At 37.4% G+C, this 16,305-nt stretch overlaps 1 protein-coding gene across 1 annotated transcript in view; it reads right to left on the bottom strand.

Annotated features, from left to right (window-relative positions):
- Positions 1-16,305, bottom strand: part of LOC106104707 (dynein heavy chain, cytoplasmic) — a 47,599-nt gene that overhangs the window by 24,215 nt on the left and 7,079 nt on the right. The window contains exons 17-51 of the mRNA XM_013284834.1: positions 16,197-16,302; positions 15,528-15,683; positions 14,899-15,078; positions 14,391-14,534; positions 14,052-14,197; positions 13,693-13,842; positions 13,484-13,576; positions 13,119-13,333; positions 12,722-12,848; positions 12,548-12,650; positions 12,247-12,469; positions 11,891-12,038; positions 11,611-11,716; positions 10,877-11,086; positions 10,316-10,462; positions 9,956-10,128; positions 9,550-9,717; positions 9,133-9,298; positions 8,646-8,831; positions 8,266-8,448; positions 7,907-8,029; positions 7,326-7,485; positions 6,631-6,764; positions 6,424-6,547; positions 6,022-6,262; positions 5,632-5,746; positions 4,787-4,982; positions 4,370-4,458; positions 2,506-2,615; positions 2,201-2,326; positions 1,734-1,911; positions 1,298-1,407; positions 959-1,076; positions 404-688; positions 106-195 (exon numbers count right to left, since the gene is read on the bottom strand). Of these exons, the coding sequence (XP_013140288.1) occupies positions 106-195; positions 404-688; positions 959-1,076; positions 1,298-1,407; positions 1,734-1,911; positions 2,201-2,326; positions 2,506-2,615; positions 4,370-4,458; positions 4,787-4,982; positions 5,632-5,746; positions 6,022-6,262; positions 6,424-6,547; positions 6,631-6,764; positions 7,326-7,485; positions 7,907-8,029; positions 8,266-8,448; positions 8,646-8,831; positions 9,133-9,298; positions 9,550-9,717; positions 9,956-10,128; positions 10,316-10,462; positions 10,877-11,086; positions 11,611-11,716; positions 11,891-12,038; positions 12,247-12,469; positions 12,548-12,650; positions 12,722-12,848; positions 13,119-13,333; positions 13,484-13,576; positions 13,693-13,842; positions 14,052-14,197; positions 14,391-14,534; positions 14,899-15,078; positions 15,528-15,683; positions 16,197-16,302 (5,329 nt within the window). The remainder of the gene's footprint in view (positions 1-105; positions 196-403; positions 689-958; positions 1,077-1,297; positions 1,408-1,733; positions 1,912-2,200; positions 2,327-2,505; positions 2,616-4,369; positions 4,459-4,786; positions 4,983-5,631; positions 5,747-6,021; positions 6,263-6,423; positions 6,548-6,630; positions 6,765-7,325; positions 7,486-7,906; positions 8,030-8,265; positions 8,449-8,645; positions 8,832-9,132; positions 9,299-9,549; positions 9,718-9,955; positions 10,129-10,315; positions 10,463-10,876; positions 11,087-11,610; positions 11,717-11,890; positions 12,039-12,246; positions 12,470-12,547; positions 12,651-12,721; positions 12,849-13,118; positions 13,334-13,483; positions 13,577-13,692; positions 13,843-14,051; positions 14,198-14,390; positions 14,535-14,898; positions 15,079-15,527; positions 15,684-16,196; positions 16,303-16,305) is intronic.

Genomic DNA, 16,305 nt, shown 5'->3' with positions numbered 1-16,305 from the left:
CGCATCTTCATAAGCAATGCTGTATGTTTTCCAGAGGCATATAATAAGCTTATTATATAATCAACAGTAAAGTTTGTAGATTTTAATCTGCATTACAAAACATACCTCAAAGTCAATAATGTGTTGATTAGCACCGCAGTTTGGCAGCACCATAGTGCTCGCGGATCGTATGAAATCACCCAATTCATTTCGGTCCTGCAACAAAAAATGTATAATTTGTATTTTTTTATGTATTGAAATAAGTCAAAAACTACTGAGCCGATTTCAAAAACGATTTCACCATTAAAAAGCTACGTTATCAGTAAATAACATAGGACATATATTTATTATTTTTTAATTTCACACAGGCGAATTCGCGAGCAACAGCTAGAATTTTTATAAAAAGGTAGAAATGTAAAATTACCTTCAGTTTAGCGTCACCCGCGAAGGACCACAACAGCGAGTAGACCAGCCACTTAGGCACGTAGGCTTCTAGTTGATCGTTTGTAACAGGGAAGTCCGGGTGCTGTCTGTTGTATGCGAGGATGTTGCGAACGCCGCGGTTTAGCATCGAGTGTAAGGAGGAGAGCGCGCGGTGGCGAGTGAAGTCCATTATATGGTCGAGAGATGCGGCGCGCTCGAGGCACTTCACCACGAGGCCGTCGCCGTAGAACAACGGTTGTAGGATCGCGGCTACGTCGCGTTGAGTCTGGAAATTAGATTAAAATGTATGCTGTGATAAATACTATTTTATTTGGAATAGTAAATTATAGTTAATTGCAGGTTATAATATGAAAATTGTAAAGTTATTTAACGAAAACTGTATACATTATGCAAATAATTTTAGCAGGCAACAATAAAATTTGAATTTAATATATACAATGCCTATTTATGTGGTATCACTACAGGCTCCACTCTGCCTATATTTGCCAGTACATGGCAAGTGTATGAATGAAAAATAATCTCAAGTTGTAATTACCTGTAAGCCGGGCGATAGTATATTTTCCGTGGCATTTTGATCGCCTCCAGCGGTCGGAGCTGCCATTACGATACTGAATGAGTCTTCTTCACCATCCTCCAATGGAATATTCCTCAACCTAGAAACATTACACATATATAATATTATATATATATATATATATATATATACAAAGAACTAGAATTAGCAATTATTTACAACTTTAGGGCCTGTCCCACAATTCTTATAAATGGTCAGATAAATCGGATTTTGGTACTCTATCAACTTAATCACTTTTAAGCTATCTGAGCCTCTATCAGCCAGTGGTGTGACAGGTCTTCAAAGTTTTAGTATACATACCTCAACAAATAATTCTCGAATATCATCTCAGTGGTGAGTACGTCTTGTGAGAACCAAACCATACCGCAACGCGACACTGTAGCGAGCGTCGCGTATTTAAGATCTTGCACCTGAAGGAATAAATTATTAACTTATATAAAACATTTTCAACGAGATCAATGAGATTTTTATAGCTAAATCATGATTAAATTTAAAATCAGTCCAGAAGTCCGAAAAAGTATTACAATATCTATTTATTTTATGTAAGTTGGTAAAACTATGCAATGTTTTTTTTCTTATTTATTTAGGGCGTAATTAGGGCACCAATTTGTAAACTGTCTGATAAAAACCCAACATATAAAATATCAGATTGTGTTATCTGATAGTGAAGTCATTTTAAGCTATCTGAGCCTCTATCAGCCAGTGGTGGGAAAGGCCCTTATTCTTGTATCCATACCTCGAACATGACGCGCACGTTGGGCGGCAGGGACAGCCGCTCTCCGTTGGGCAACGTCAGCAGCTTGTTGTCATCCAGCACCGAGTTGAGGTTCTCCACCCACTCGGGGTCCACGTCGCCGTCGAATATTATCCATTGACGCTTGTTGATCTCACCACGAACGTTGTCGATTATCTTCCTGTTATGAACAAAAGTTAAAATTAATCGTAGTAATATTATAAATATAAATGCGGAAGTTTAGATGGATGTTTGTTAGAGTTTGTAGCCTGAACAATGAAATTGAGTATAGAAATAGACGATAATCTGGAAGAACAATCTATTCACTTTTGTATTTTTTAATTCCACGCGGACGGAGTCGCGTGCAAACACTAGCAAATGAAATAAAAATATTGTCTACTCTTATTTTCTTATTTTGAGATTTTATGCTTCTCCACTTTTATTAATATTTTATCTTTTAGTAAACTTACCTTAAGATATGTGTGAACAATCCGTCAGTCCATTCACGAGTATTAGGGTCGAGAACACCATAGAGGGTTTCCTTTGACATTGCCTTCGGATCAATCACGTGAGCCACGCCTTCGACACCTTCAAATCTAAAAATTATTTATTTATTTAATTATTTATGCATAAATATTACAATAAGTATACTAAAACTAAGCTACTATAAGCTAATAATACTGTGTATAATATAGAGTCGGAAGCAAAATATGAATCGTTCGTGTATTGAGTGTCTATTACTTGGCGATATAAAACAAATATGGGTAATATTTACCTTTCCAATGCCTTCAGTAGTACACGCCAGGCCGTGGACTTCCCGCTGCCAGATGGACCAACCATCATCAAACCATGGTTCAGTTTACAGATCTGGTACAATTGCAACACCTGTTGCAGAAAAAATAATATTAATATCTTTACAAATTCAAAAAAGTGCTAAACGGGAGAGAATATGTGAAAGAGTTTTCCAAGCGAAATGGAAAGAAAAACACATAGAAGCTTATTCAATAGTTCTAAATGAAAAAATACCACAGATTATAACATAGTGAGCGCAGAAAAACATAAAAATGTGCTGATAAAATTAAAAAGTAATAGAGATTCTTAAAACAAAAATCCAATTTAAAGATATTTCTTTGATTGACAATGTTTTCCACTACTAAAATACATGTACGGAAATACTCTTAAATAAAATAATACATATGTGAAATAAATGTAAGCAAAAAATCAATAAGCAATAAATATTTCTGTTTAAATTTTATGTAGTTTTTATTAGTAGGTTAGTTTATTAAATCGGTATTAAATATAATTATACGTTAAAAATACCTTGATTTCTTAAACGAAGACTAGATATATGACAAGAAACTAAATCTTTTGTAGTCATCTTTTTGACCGACTTCCCAAAAGAAGGAGGTACTCAATTCGTCTATATTTTTTTTATGTGTGTTACGGCATAACTCCGCCGCTAGTGGACCGATTTTGATAATTCTTTTTTTATCCGAAAGGGTCCCATTTTTTTATTGATATTATTATATTTATTTTATTAAATATATTTATTTGTATTATGAATGAAGTCCAAGCAAAATTAAAAATGTGAACTGTGACAATGGTGGCGTAGTATTGTGTGTAATAAATTATTAAATAAAATAGAATACAACTGCACAATAATGATTTGCAAAGCGAAGACAACTTTGTGATATAAAATAGTGACTGCAGATTAAACAACAAAGAGTGTAGGAAAACAAAAACTTGAACAAGCACCCGTAGATAGTCTGCAACTGGGCTAGTCGCTAAAATAGAGTTATTTCATCATAATTCTTCTGCCTGGCATATAATTCAATGTTTCCATAGAAAAAATATCACTTGAAATTAAACCAAAAAATTGAATCAATCCTGAAATGAAGTAGAAACGCATACACACACAAACACACGACAGAAAAAGATAGCGAGAAAAAAACAAAGCTGAAAGAGGGAGAAAAAAGGACAGAGAGTGAGAAATTCCATGTCCCATTTATATCCAGCTTTTATCACAAAAGTGATAATGAAGAAACTTCATGTACGGATGTTTTTTTTTCCATGGCAACACAATGTCCTCGTTTAGTGTGGGCGGTGGGCGATGGGCGGAGTGCGGACACTGACCTTCTCTATCCACGTGCTGTGCTGCGCGCGCGACGACGCGGTCCTCCTCTAGTGCCGTTAGCGGGTTAGCATGGAAACGCATTCACACTCGTACACGATATCATGTTAACCGTGCCTCAACAAACTATACATTTATGTATACAAAACTGAATCTTTCAACTATTCAGTACATTTATATGTTAAAAATCGTTTCGTATACAATAAAGTACAGTTTCGCGCGATGATAAGCGAAAATATATTATAAAAATTAGTTATCGTTAATGAGTTATTATACGTAAAATATTAATAAATATGGCTTATCACCATCACCTTGTATTATGATAAAAATGACGTATGACAACTTAGTGTGCCTTTAATGGTAATCATGTAGCAAAACAAGACCATATGTGAAAAGGCGATGTCTGATGAAACGATTTCTTCCTTTAATTAAGACAAATTGAGTTAAACCTTAAACCTCATTATCACCATTTTGTTAATAAACATTTTAATATCTGATAAGAACATACCTTGTCCATCCAAGTCGATCCTTGTTCATCACCTTCACCGCAAACCAAGAACTCTTCAGCGCAAACCGCGCGAATTTCGTTCTTCAAACCTATTTTACAAAAAAAATGTATTAAAAATACTTCCGTTTCCTTATCTTACTATTATTATGAAAGTTTACAAGGATGGATAGATAGATAGATGTTAGATGGATCGCATCTTGATGAAATTTGGCATAGATTTAAAGAATAGTCTGGAAGAACACATAGGCTTCTCACTTTTGTTTTTATTAATTCCACGCGAACAGAGTCGCAGGCGTAAGCTAAACGGAAATAAAAAAGCAAAGCAAATATACGATAACATCGAGGTTTCGTTTTATAGCACGAGTGCCAAACAAATTTCATTAAAAAAAAATAACATAAGCGAATATAATTCCTCACCAGTCATTTCGGCTCTGGTATATCCAACATTGGGGAATACATCATTTAACAATGAGAACAGCAAGGGAATGTCTTCAGCGACCAGCTTGGGCACCATCGTCTCGCACACCGACTGTATCAGGATGTCTTGCTCCGGCAGGGACTCGGCAATGGACGCCTCGTCCGGCACTTCAGTACCGCGATCTACTAGATTCTCCTATAAACATAACAAAACACGTTTTTTATTTATTTATATAGTAGAACCTCGATAACTCAAACCTCGGTAACTTAAAAACCTCTATAACTTCAAAAAATAATATGTTCCCTTACCATCAGAGCCCAAAACCTCTATAACATAAACCCTTGATAACTTAAAACCTCTATAACTTAAAGTATGTATTTTTTGTGTCCCTTGAACTTTAACTTATCCAGGTTCTATTGTATGATATGTATAAAACACAATATTACAGTTCGCATATAATTTTACAAATACATTTCGTTTTTTTTTCTTTCACTTTAAATGACTATAAGTCTGCATTTTGTTTAATTATATATCCTTGACTTCTTTATTAGGTTGATTCACAATTTTGATTGCAATGAATTGCTAAGTTAGCTGATAAATGTATGGGAGCACATACTGTGCCTACGCTTCCAAGGGAAAACGACAAGCTGATGATGCTATAAAATGCAAAGTTATAGGATTTAGCTTTTTTTTATTTTGATTTTTCTCAATCTTGAACATTTTTTCTAAACGGTTTTAATAAGTATACAATAAACATATAATACAAACTGCCTATAATATTGTTGTTGATCAAATATTTTTAAAATATAACGAGATATTTTAAATTACATAGTTAAGAAGTTACCTTAATCTTCTGTATGCGGTCACGTTTGACGTTGCCGGCCGACACCAGCACTGACTTCAAGGCACGCAAACCGAAGTCATAATGAGATTGATTTGACAGCTGCTCGTCACACAATCTACAAGTCAATTGTGAAGATGATTGTAAGATGGTGGAATTTAAACATTTTGAAAGCGATTTGTATTATAAAGCGGAATTATGTGTATTTTTGTATGTATTGTAAATAAATAAAAACTACTGGGTCGATTTCAAAATACATTCACCATTAAAAAGCTACGTAATCAATGAGTAACCTATGCTTTTTATTATTATATTTTTTTTATTTTACGGGTGCGAAGTCGCAAGTAACAGCAAAACATATGGGAATGTCTGCTATCGACTGTCCATACTCACTTAAAGAATGGTACAATTTTCATAGCTAGTTTCTCAGCAGTCCTGAAGCCTTGGCTGAACAGCATCACCTCTGCGATGAGCTGTCTATCAGGCGTGGTCATGGCGAGGCTGCGGAACAGCTTCTTGAGGTTGTCAGGCAGGTTGGAGCGGCCAGCATACCCGGGGTTCATCGTTATGAATATCGCCATGTCTTGACTTACTCGTACTTGTTTACCCACCAGTTCTACAGTTATCGATTTAGCTGGAAGACAATTTAATTCGTTAATTTAGAATCAATTTAAGTATTTTTATATTCACAAACATAATGCTAGTAGACTCACTCAGTGAATTTTAGAGACTAATGTGAAAAATAACTAAAAGAGCATGTAATAAATCCATGTAGCATTTTAATATTTTTCATACCGGTGTTGTCACCTTCTTGATGGCTCTTCAATGCTTCCTGAATGGTCTGCACTTGTTGAGACACGGCCGACAACATTCTCTCCTCTAGACGATTGAACTCGTCGAAGCAACCCCAAGCACCAACCTTACAATAAACCACAAAAATTAAACATTTAAAGGAAAAAACACAATAATTAAATACAATAAATAAAAAAGTGTCGTAGTTACCTGGCAAAGACCGACAAAGATTCTTCCCATAGCTTGGAAGTCGAATGTCTCATCGCAGTTGAACACTAACACGAAGCGGCCGAGCTGGTTGCCGAGCGCCTTCACTGACTCCGTCTTACCGGTACCAGCCGGTCCTAAAACACACATACTTATTAGTAAAATAATTGTTAAAAATGTATTAGCCTTGCAGCTTATAGTTACATATGTACTTTTAATTTATTTTTTTCATGTAATGTCAAACGCATTCTCGTTAGTAGGTTTTACCTGACCCAGTCTAGCGGCTGAATCGTTATTACGATCACGTCAAGCTAAGTCAAATTGCGTAATTGTAAAGAACACTAGGGGCCTGTCCCACCATTGGCTGATAGAGGTTCAGATAGCTTAAAAATGACGTCGCTGTCAGATAAGGGAACAAAATGCGATATTTCGATCACATATTTTACCTGTTGGATTGTTATCAGACAATTTATAATTTGGTGGGACAGATCCTTAATCGCAGACAAAACTAGTGACTAACAAAAAAAATTCTAATTTCTTACAATTAATTTCCGCTACACATTTTTTGTCAGACTCAAATACCAACTATTGTAGTTTTACTTTACTGTAATATAAATAAAAAAAATATAAAAACTTTTACATTCTTATTTTTCTACAGTACTGATCCATTTGCTTAATTAAGTCTATGACATATTTACCGAAGGGCGACCCTCCGAGGCGCGCCTCCAGCGCCTGCGTCATGGTGAGGTAGCAGCGGTCGGTGAGCGGCGTCTGCACCAGCCGGTCCTGCACGCCCAGGTACTCGAACCCGTACAGGAACTTCGCGTTCGCCATGTGGATAGTCAGCTGCTGTAGCACCTGCACACAAACATAACGATATCATATTGAATATACACAACGATATCATCATATGAAAATAATCATTTAGATTTTCAAGCAGGAAAATGTTAAACTATTATGATCTGGTAGGTGATCCGCAAGGAAAAGAACTAGTTGATCGTGAGAAATAAAGTATTTGTAGAAGTATTTAGATTTACAATAAACTATATAATTATCACTGCTAATTGATTTTTACTGCTGTTTTCAGTGCCCACGATACAGGCATTGCCTAGTATGGGCATCACCAGATTAAACGTATATTAACCACAAATTGTAATTAACTTTTAGTTGGTACAACTGTTATTGTAATTGTTAATCTCTTGTTTTTCAATAAAATAATTTCTATTTCTATCATATTACTATAATTAGAGTAATAATAAAATTTTTAGTGTCAACTTACATCATTGTTCCTGTGGTCGAAGTAGAACCTCATCTCGCAGAGCCATTCGAAGGAGCGCGCGCTGGTGACGTTAGCCGCGATCAGCCGCCGCGTCACCGTGCGCTTGTGCACGAACTCGTTGATCTAGTACAACCACAAAAGTTTAAATTTCAAGAAACAATGAGCGCGGCAATCAATTCGATGTTTTAAAAGTCACCAGAATATCTTGGTGGCTAAAGGTCATCTGAGGTCTGCCATCATTTTACGTCTCGTTGCTCTTAAAATAGTGTTCTGCGCAGCGAGTCATGCAATACTCCGAGCCGTCAAGATATATGAGAATCTCTATAAATGAAGTGTGTTTTTCTACATGTGTTACTCACCAGATGTTCCAACTTCCTCCTCCTGAGCGGCGGCTGTTCCTGCAGCACGGAGTCTGCGAGGATGTTGAGCATATTCTCGACGTGGGTGAGCACCTGCTTGAGGCCGTCACCACCGCCGTTGGCCAACGCGTTCTCCACGTCCTCTGACCACAGGATCTGAGCGGCTAGCACTACTATCTGAGCCTAGGAGGACGAGGTTTTACTGTTATTTGCTTGTGACATCTCACAAGAAACTTTTTTTGTATTTGATGGAATTAAAAGAATTATAAATTATCAACTTTCTAAAGGTGAAAAAATGAGGAAATTAAAATCCGAAGTAATGGAATTTTACTTTGTTCGATTTAGATGCTTCAAATGGAACCAAAACTTATGTTACTTACCTGATACTTATCACACCATTCAATAAACTTGTGCGGGTCAACGTTGCCGTCTTTAAACTGTTTGATATCGGAGACGGCGTCTTTGAGACGGCAGGCCAGCGTGACGCGCATCTCGCGCTCCACCAGCGACAGCCACGAGTTTATCTTTGGGTTCTCGATCGTCGACACCGGCGATGTGAAGTATACCTGGTGAACACACATTTTGATTATCATAATACACGATCAATGACTATTGAAATTAACTCAAAAGATGAATCATATTCACTCAAAATCGGTTTAATATCTTAGCACATATATAGATAGGCCCAAAAAACAAAATCTTACAACAATAATCAATATGCGAAAAAGTATTTTAAGTTTTATTAAATTTTATTAGAAAAGGCATTTTAAAGAAAAAGGCTATCATCTTCAGTTAACATTCTAGAAGAATTCAGACAAATCGCGAAGGAATTATCTATTTCTCTGTAATATCGACGTGACAACATACCTCTTCGCCTTCACGGGAAGCGATACCGTTTATAATGGTGTTGTCATCATTGAGTATGATGGCGGCGACGCCGGCGAACATCTTCTTGAAATGCTTCTGCAGCCGGGCGATGTTCTTACTGTTGCCGATGATCTCCAGCAGGTCCTCGTCACCCACGAAGTAGAAACTACACATAAATAACAATATTAAAAACAGTATTCCCTTTATTTGTATTAAATAACAAATAACAAACATTTTAGTCGTTTTGAAAACATATACTTTTATGTGGCGTCATAAAGTGAAAGTTTAAGTAAATACGGACAGTTGTACAGTCAACATATAGTTCAATTTCGGAACAACGCCAAAGTTTAAAATTTTAACAAAATATCAACTCCGTGCGATGTCGCGGGTAAGTTCTAGCCTAGTATATGGTGTTACCGCGGGAAGCTGCTCCTCTCGCGCTCGAGGTACTCTCCGAGCGCCTTCTGTATCTTGCCGAGCAGGTCCGCCAGCCGCTCCAGCGACCGCTGCACGCCGGGGATGTTCAGCACGTCCATCACCATCGGGGACTTGCTCACCTTCTTCATCAGCCCCAGGAACTCGGAACTGGAATACATCGATTGTCATTCATGAATAACGATTTTCTACAACTTCGAGCAAATACCATTATGTTCATTTTTTGAAAACGAAAGATCAGAAAAAAACAGAAACCCCCGTTTCTTGCCCTCAATAGCTTATAAGGCCAGGAAATTAAAATAGATGGAATATAAATTCTTAAAAAGCGGAAATAGCAGTGCGAAAATAAAAGTTCAACTTAATTATATCGTCTTTTGCACGTAATGACCTGATACTCTGGAAGCGGCTGGTCTCGACAGGCAGCAAAGTCTTGATATCAGCAGAGCCGCTGAAGATGCCCTCGAGGTAGACCCAGCGGCGCTGCACGTCTATCCATACGTCGAATAACGCATTTATGCGATTCAGTTTCTCTTCCCACGTCAGAGCCTCCTCTTCAAACACCTGAGTACAAACACATAAACATAAAAATTGAATATAACAAGAGATTGACAACTTCCTACTAATGATTCAGCAGCAAGACCCCGTGAAAAGTTTATTGTGATACCTACAAAATTTAAGACTGAACTATAAATTGAATCAATCTAGTTCATAAAACAGTTTATGAGATTCAGTAAATTATGATTTTTACCTTATAGTAGGGCGATAGCTTCATGGCAGCAACGCTGTTGATATGCTCCTTCACCTTGTTGAAGAGGTCGTCCCAGCCGCGGATGATCTTGCATTTATTCTGATAGTTGATCAAGTCCAGCTCGTAGCTCTGCCACGACTCGCGCACCTAAATCATACAAAGATATGACAATTAAATATTCCCTTTATACTTTAAACTGTAAGCTACATTATTAGTAATTTTTAATCGACTTCAAAAAAGGAGTATTTTTATGTATGTACATCTATTATGCTGCGATATATGGTCCGATTTACATGATTCTTATCTTGTTTGATGCGGAATAGCGGCCATTTGATCACACTTTTTAAAAATGGAAACTATCCAGTCTTAATTACTGAGTTTCCCTTAAAAAAAATATACCCAAAGTCGGAAAACTTTGTCTTGAAGTAAGTTTTTGTTAAAGATTTTCATTCAGACATGTCGTTGGATCATAAAATGATAGTAAATTAGTATAGAGAAATTTTACGAAATTTAAAAATCAAATCGCTCAGTAACATCATTTAACGTTAGCACTTTACGTACCTGTTTCAAGAACTCCTCCAGCGCCATCTCTCCCTGAGCGACGGAGACGACATCTTTGACTGTGTGCTCGTTGTGCAGCAAGTCCGCGTCCCACACCTGGCCCAGCGTCAGCTCCGACAGCGCCCACTCCACGCGCAGCGCTCGGCACAGCTGCCGCCAGTGGCGCTCCTTCAGCGCGTCAGACTTCAGCTCCACTATCAACATGTTCACCTGCAACAATACAATTAATAGTGTTAAGAAAATCGGAACTGCGCTGGATTAGCGCAACACTAGATCATTGGTATACACGTCACATCCCTATGACATCTGTCAATGTCATTGCGACTTATCATATGGCGAGTCATTCTGACGGGAGTAAATCCATTAAAACATCTCTTTCAATAAAATTAAGAAAAATAACTATCGCACACATTTATCCTTTTATCAGTTCAATATGCTGAGTGGCTTGGAGTCTACCAAGTCATAACATAACTCCTAGGTGACGACCTTCTACCACACTAGCCTAGTGCGAATTAATCTCTTGCTTAGTGTAGATACTGTTGTATAGTGATGGTATGGTGACGGTGTTGATAGTTAATAGGTTAAGTTCGCATCTAACATCTATGTTACATTGACTCCATCCTACTGATGTCTCATACTAAATATACACCAACATACTCTTAAGTGTGGCATTTACAATCTTAATAAAATAGTGCGTCGGGAGATCTTTTTACATGTTACGAAATAAAACAAACCTTGGTGTACGATTGCAGCAGTTTGCGGACATATTCATAGCTGTCATACATGCGGAGTCGCGCCGGCAGCTCTTTGAGCTCGTTCAACATGGCTTCCAGTTGTTGCCTGAAATAAATAATTTAAATTATTATAATACTGAAATCCCACGGAAAAAAAGGTCTTTAATAAAATAATTTTGTAAATCAAATAAAGACTTTTAATACAACATAATAAGGGCTATCAAATACTTTGTTGGCTCGGAGATGATTTTGAAGCCATCAAAAGATTGACATTCTTTACCTTAGCTTCCTTGGTTGTATGGAGAGCCAGGGTTTCTCCCTGATGTCGTCAATCTGCGTCCAGATCTTACTGAGCGAGGACCACACGCCGCGCAGGTCCTGCAGCTCCTCCATCACCACAGTCATGCGTTCGTTGTTCACTGAACTGCCTGTTTTATATACAGTCAAAATAATTAAGTTAACGCTTTTAAAACATAAATATGCATAAAACGAAGATAAGCGAACTTAATAGCTATTCTATGCTCGCTAAGAGATCTCCCTGCCCTCAACGTAGAGTTCGTAAAATCCATACTTACTGACTACTTAATAACTATTTAGAAAATGTTATGAGAAAAGTTTTAAAAATATTTAAATTACCCGTATCATGTAGCTCGAGAGCCTCCTTGGCTTTAGCGACATTATCCCGTTCATCCTTGAGCTTGGTGTAGCGAGTCTCCATGAGCTGCAGACGAGCGAGCGCGTCCTCGGGCCGCGTGGAGCCGTCAGTCGGCTTATTGCGTTCCCATTCGCCAAGAAACTCCATCGTGCGACTTTCCACCGCCTTGTCCTCCGCTACGATCTTTTGTTGGAGTGATGCCACCTGCAAACAAAATCATGCTTTAGTTTTTTTCTTTGATAAAATTCGGTGACTTTTGATAAAGAATAAATAAGAACATACCTGTGTTTGTATAGAAGAATCCTTCCTACGCATAATCTCGTTAAACGCGCTCCATTCACCTTCGATGTTATCAACATGTAGCCATTGAGTTGGGAACTGGAATCTATAACAAAAATACATAGTATAATTTTTATTTTATTTAAATAATAAAATGTCTAACTATATTGTCTCAACCTCTGTCTTTCTAAGATACGCTGTGCCTCCTTGTAGGTGTCGACTTGTTTCTCCCAAGCTAACACTTCTCTCTTCAGCTGTTGCACATAAGTGATGAGAGAGACCGCATCGCTTGTAGAAGCCGCCTCTGTTGTAAATAATGCTTATTTTCAGTAAAACAATTATTGTAAAGATCATTAACCAGTTCTCACATAAATCTATAAATAACCATAGGTTACATCCTCTACTTGGGTTTTTAAAGAGAACGAGGAGGAGAACGAAATGTTCTAATATAAGTGTTTCAGTGGAAACTCTGACTAATGCTGTACAAAATACATATTAGTGCATTTGAATTTTAAACTCGCTAATTATAATAGTTTTGTTAGATTAAACACCAAATTCCCAATATGTCCCCTACCAATGGTCTGCTGTTCGAGCTGTCCGCGCGACTTAGCGAGACGCGCGTGGAACTGCACCATCTCCCCGCCGAGCAGCGCGCCGAACTTGCCGAGCACCTCCTTGTGCCAGGCGTCGTACTTCAGCGCCACCTTGCTCTGCACGCGCGCGAAGTCGATAACCACCGGCCCGTACTCGCGCCGCGTGTCCGACGTGTCGAACGTCGTGCGAGACTTCCTAGTAGGGGACAAAGGTCACTTTCATTTTTGTTTAGTTACGTATTTTTATAATTTTTTTTTATTTCCATAGAAATATTTTCAAAGATAAAAATACAATAGTAAACATTACTTACAAAAGAAATATTTCAAAATTAATTATTTTACTAACTTAATATCATTGAGGCACTTGATCCAAAGAGTGATATCTTCTCCGAGGCGACCATACAAAGTTTCCGGCTGCAAATCCCATAGTGCTTGATAACTGTAATTAATAAAGTAATTAATAGTTTATACTTTGCTTGCCACTACTATTACATATAACATGCAAGACAAATCAATAACACAGAATATATTCATTAAAAAAATATTAAATCGTACCGTAGCCATTCATCGACGTATTCTCTAACTTGCGATATCTTTTGCTCGATAGCGTCGTACGCGTTCTCCAATGGCGAGGAGCCGCCCGGCAACTTTGTCAGCAAGTTTCTGTACGTCACTGTCTGCGTGCGCGCCACGCCCACCTGATATCTGTAATATTACGGAAAGTATTAAAAAAAACATAGTAAAGAAATACAATACGTTAGTATAAAAGCAGTGGGAAAACCTATAGTCTTAGGTAAGGAAATATACAAATTATAGCATAACTTTATAAATTAATAATTTTAATTTAATTAGTATGTTATTCAATTTTTCATACATAGTTACTGTAAGCTGTCATTTCTATATGTTGACCATACCTGGTGCTCTGCAGCCGGTGTAGGCTGGTAACGATGGCCTGCCAGGCGAACATCTGCCGCATCAGCTGGAAGCGCGCCTCCTCCAGCGACGGGAATAAGTACATCTGCTGGTTGGTGATACGCACCTCGTGCACCACGCGAGCAATCTACACAAAACATTTGTCATTATAAGTAACCCCTAATGAACTATTTAATAAGAATACACTAGTGTCTAACAATTTATAATTAAAAGTAAGATAATGTACTATTAATACAAAATATTTCTATAAGAGAAATAGAAAAATAAATTTATTTAAAAAATATAACAATCTATCCATACATTATAATCTATACAATTACCTGTGGTTCTCCACCAGGCTTGTGTGTCGGCTCCGCGGGCGAGTAAGTATCCATAGACAAATCCAGTTCATTAGCCTTGCCTAACAAAGCCGCAGTCCACGCATCGATTCCTGCTTGAAGACGAGCCGCCAATTTCTTCTCAACCTAAATAAAAAATCGTCATTAATATTCGTTCAAGCTATGTTTAAACAACATGATTGTTTAAATTTTTTTTGTAAAAAGGGTCGAAAGATGATTATGAGTTGCTTTAAACACTGATAGCATAAAGAGTATTGCTTTAAAAAAATACATATGAAAATATAATATTTCCAGTATAATAAAGTTTTGCTCATACTCAAAAGGACAGTAATAGAACTGTAGCAACGTAATTAAATTAAACCCCAAGGCCTCTGCCTCTCGCTGGAATGGCGCGCTATTTCAGTACTCTAAATGACAATGACAGCTGTCAGATAAGGACGGGACGTCTATGCCGATGGTCTAGTGTTGTCCTATTCGTAACAATACATACCTCTTCATCGAGGCGCTGCACCCAGAGATGCAGGTTGCTGTACTGGCGCAGCGAGAGGTCGTCGATGGCCCGCTGCAGCCGGCTGAGGATGTCGGCGAGGCTCTGCGCGGAGTACGGGCACGTCTCCAGCGACCGCGTGTCCACTGATATCTGCTCCTCCACCGCCAGCAGATCTTCCACCTGGTCACATTAAAAAAAAAACAGAAATTAATAGAGAACCTCAATCTTTTTATCCAACACTAGCTGCCCCCTTGCGGCTTCATTCGCAAGAAATTCAAAAAACTTTGTTTTATAAATTTCAAGTGCAAATGCCAAAATTTAAATACACAAATGACAACGGAGGTTGTTGACACTGACTAACTATACCAGTTATCAAAGCAATCTTGCTTCTTTGATTCTATTGGATTGTAGTTTATGTCCCTTCCCGCATAGAAATTTTTCTACTTCATGTACCCCTAAGTTTAATGTCGTGAAAATAAGGCACTTCGTAAATATAGGGCATTTTATTAAAAAAATATATACTGTGATTGCTGGTATCCTACATAACTAGGTAGTGTTTGTTTTCACTTGATTATGTAAGTGTAGATATCCATCTTTTTTAGAGAGATGAAAGGAATTTTTTAAATTACCTTCTCTTGGAACAAGAGAACGACTTCGCTCAGCTTCTGAACGTAGGGGTCAAGTTTGAAGGACTCCCACACCAGCGCCATGCCCTCCGACACTTGGTTCAGTACGTCGCGCCGCAGACCCGCCACTAGAGGTATTATTGACGCCTTATCTCGTATCTGCAAACACAAAGACATAAGAAAACGATAAAATATTAAAAAAGAAATTCATACAAAAACATGAAACCATCTACTATCTATTGACATATTAAAGTAATAAAAAAACTGCTATAGTATTTTAAATAATTTTATCTACGTGTGTAGTACATAAATAAAAAGCTACAAAACATACAAAACATAAATTTTATCCCCCAATAACACAATATAAAATACCATATCATCATTGCAATTTAATTTGATTAGTTATCTTGTGTTATAGAAGAATAAAGGGGTGAAAAACATTTTTTTACATATATTAATAAGCCATAAAATAAAATATCGTTAGAAGCATGCAGTGTAAAATCACTACCTTTGTATAAGTCCTATTATTCAGCTGCGTGAATACAAATGCAAGTGTTAGTAAAACCTTTGTCCTGTATTCAATATACAACAGTGAAATGGTAGTATTTAGGCGCAAATTGTGCCAATACTTATCTATGCTTAAATATTGCGTAATAGATTTTATATACGTACCTTTTCTAGAGTGCGCTCGTAAGTACGCACACTTTCTATGAGAGATATCGCGTATGGATAAAGTTGATTCGCTTGATGCGCCTTGTTCACTATCGCCAATGGAACTCTG

Source organism: Papilio polytes, unplaced genomic scaffold, assembly GCF_000836215.1.
Source record: "Papilio polytes unplaced genomic scaffold, Ppol_1.0 DF823399.1, whole genome shotgun sequence".
Classification (NCBI taxonomy): Eukaryota; Metazoa; Arthropoda; class Insecta; order Lepidoptera; family Papilionidae; genus Papilio; species Papilio polytes.
The sequence above is the reverse complement of the archived record's forward strand: the minus strand, read 5'-3'. Positions and strand labels throughout refer to the sequence as shown.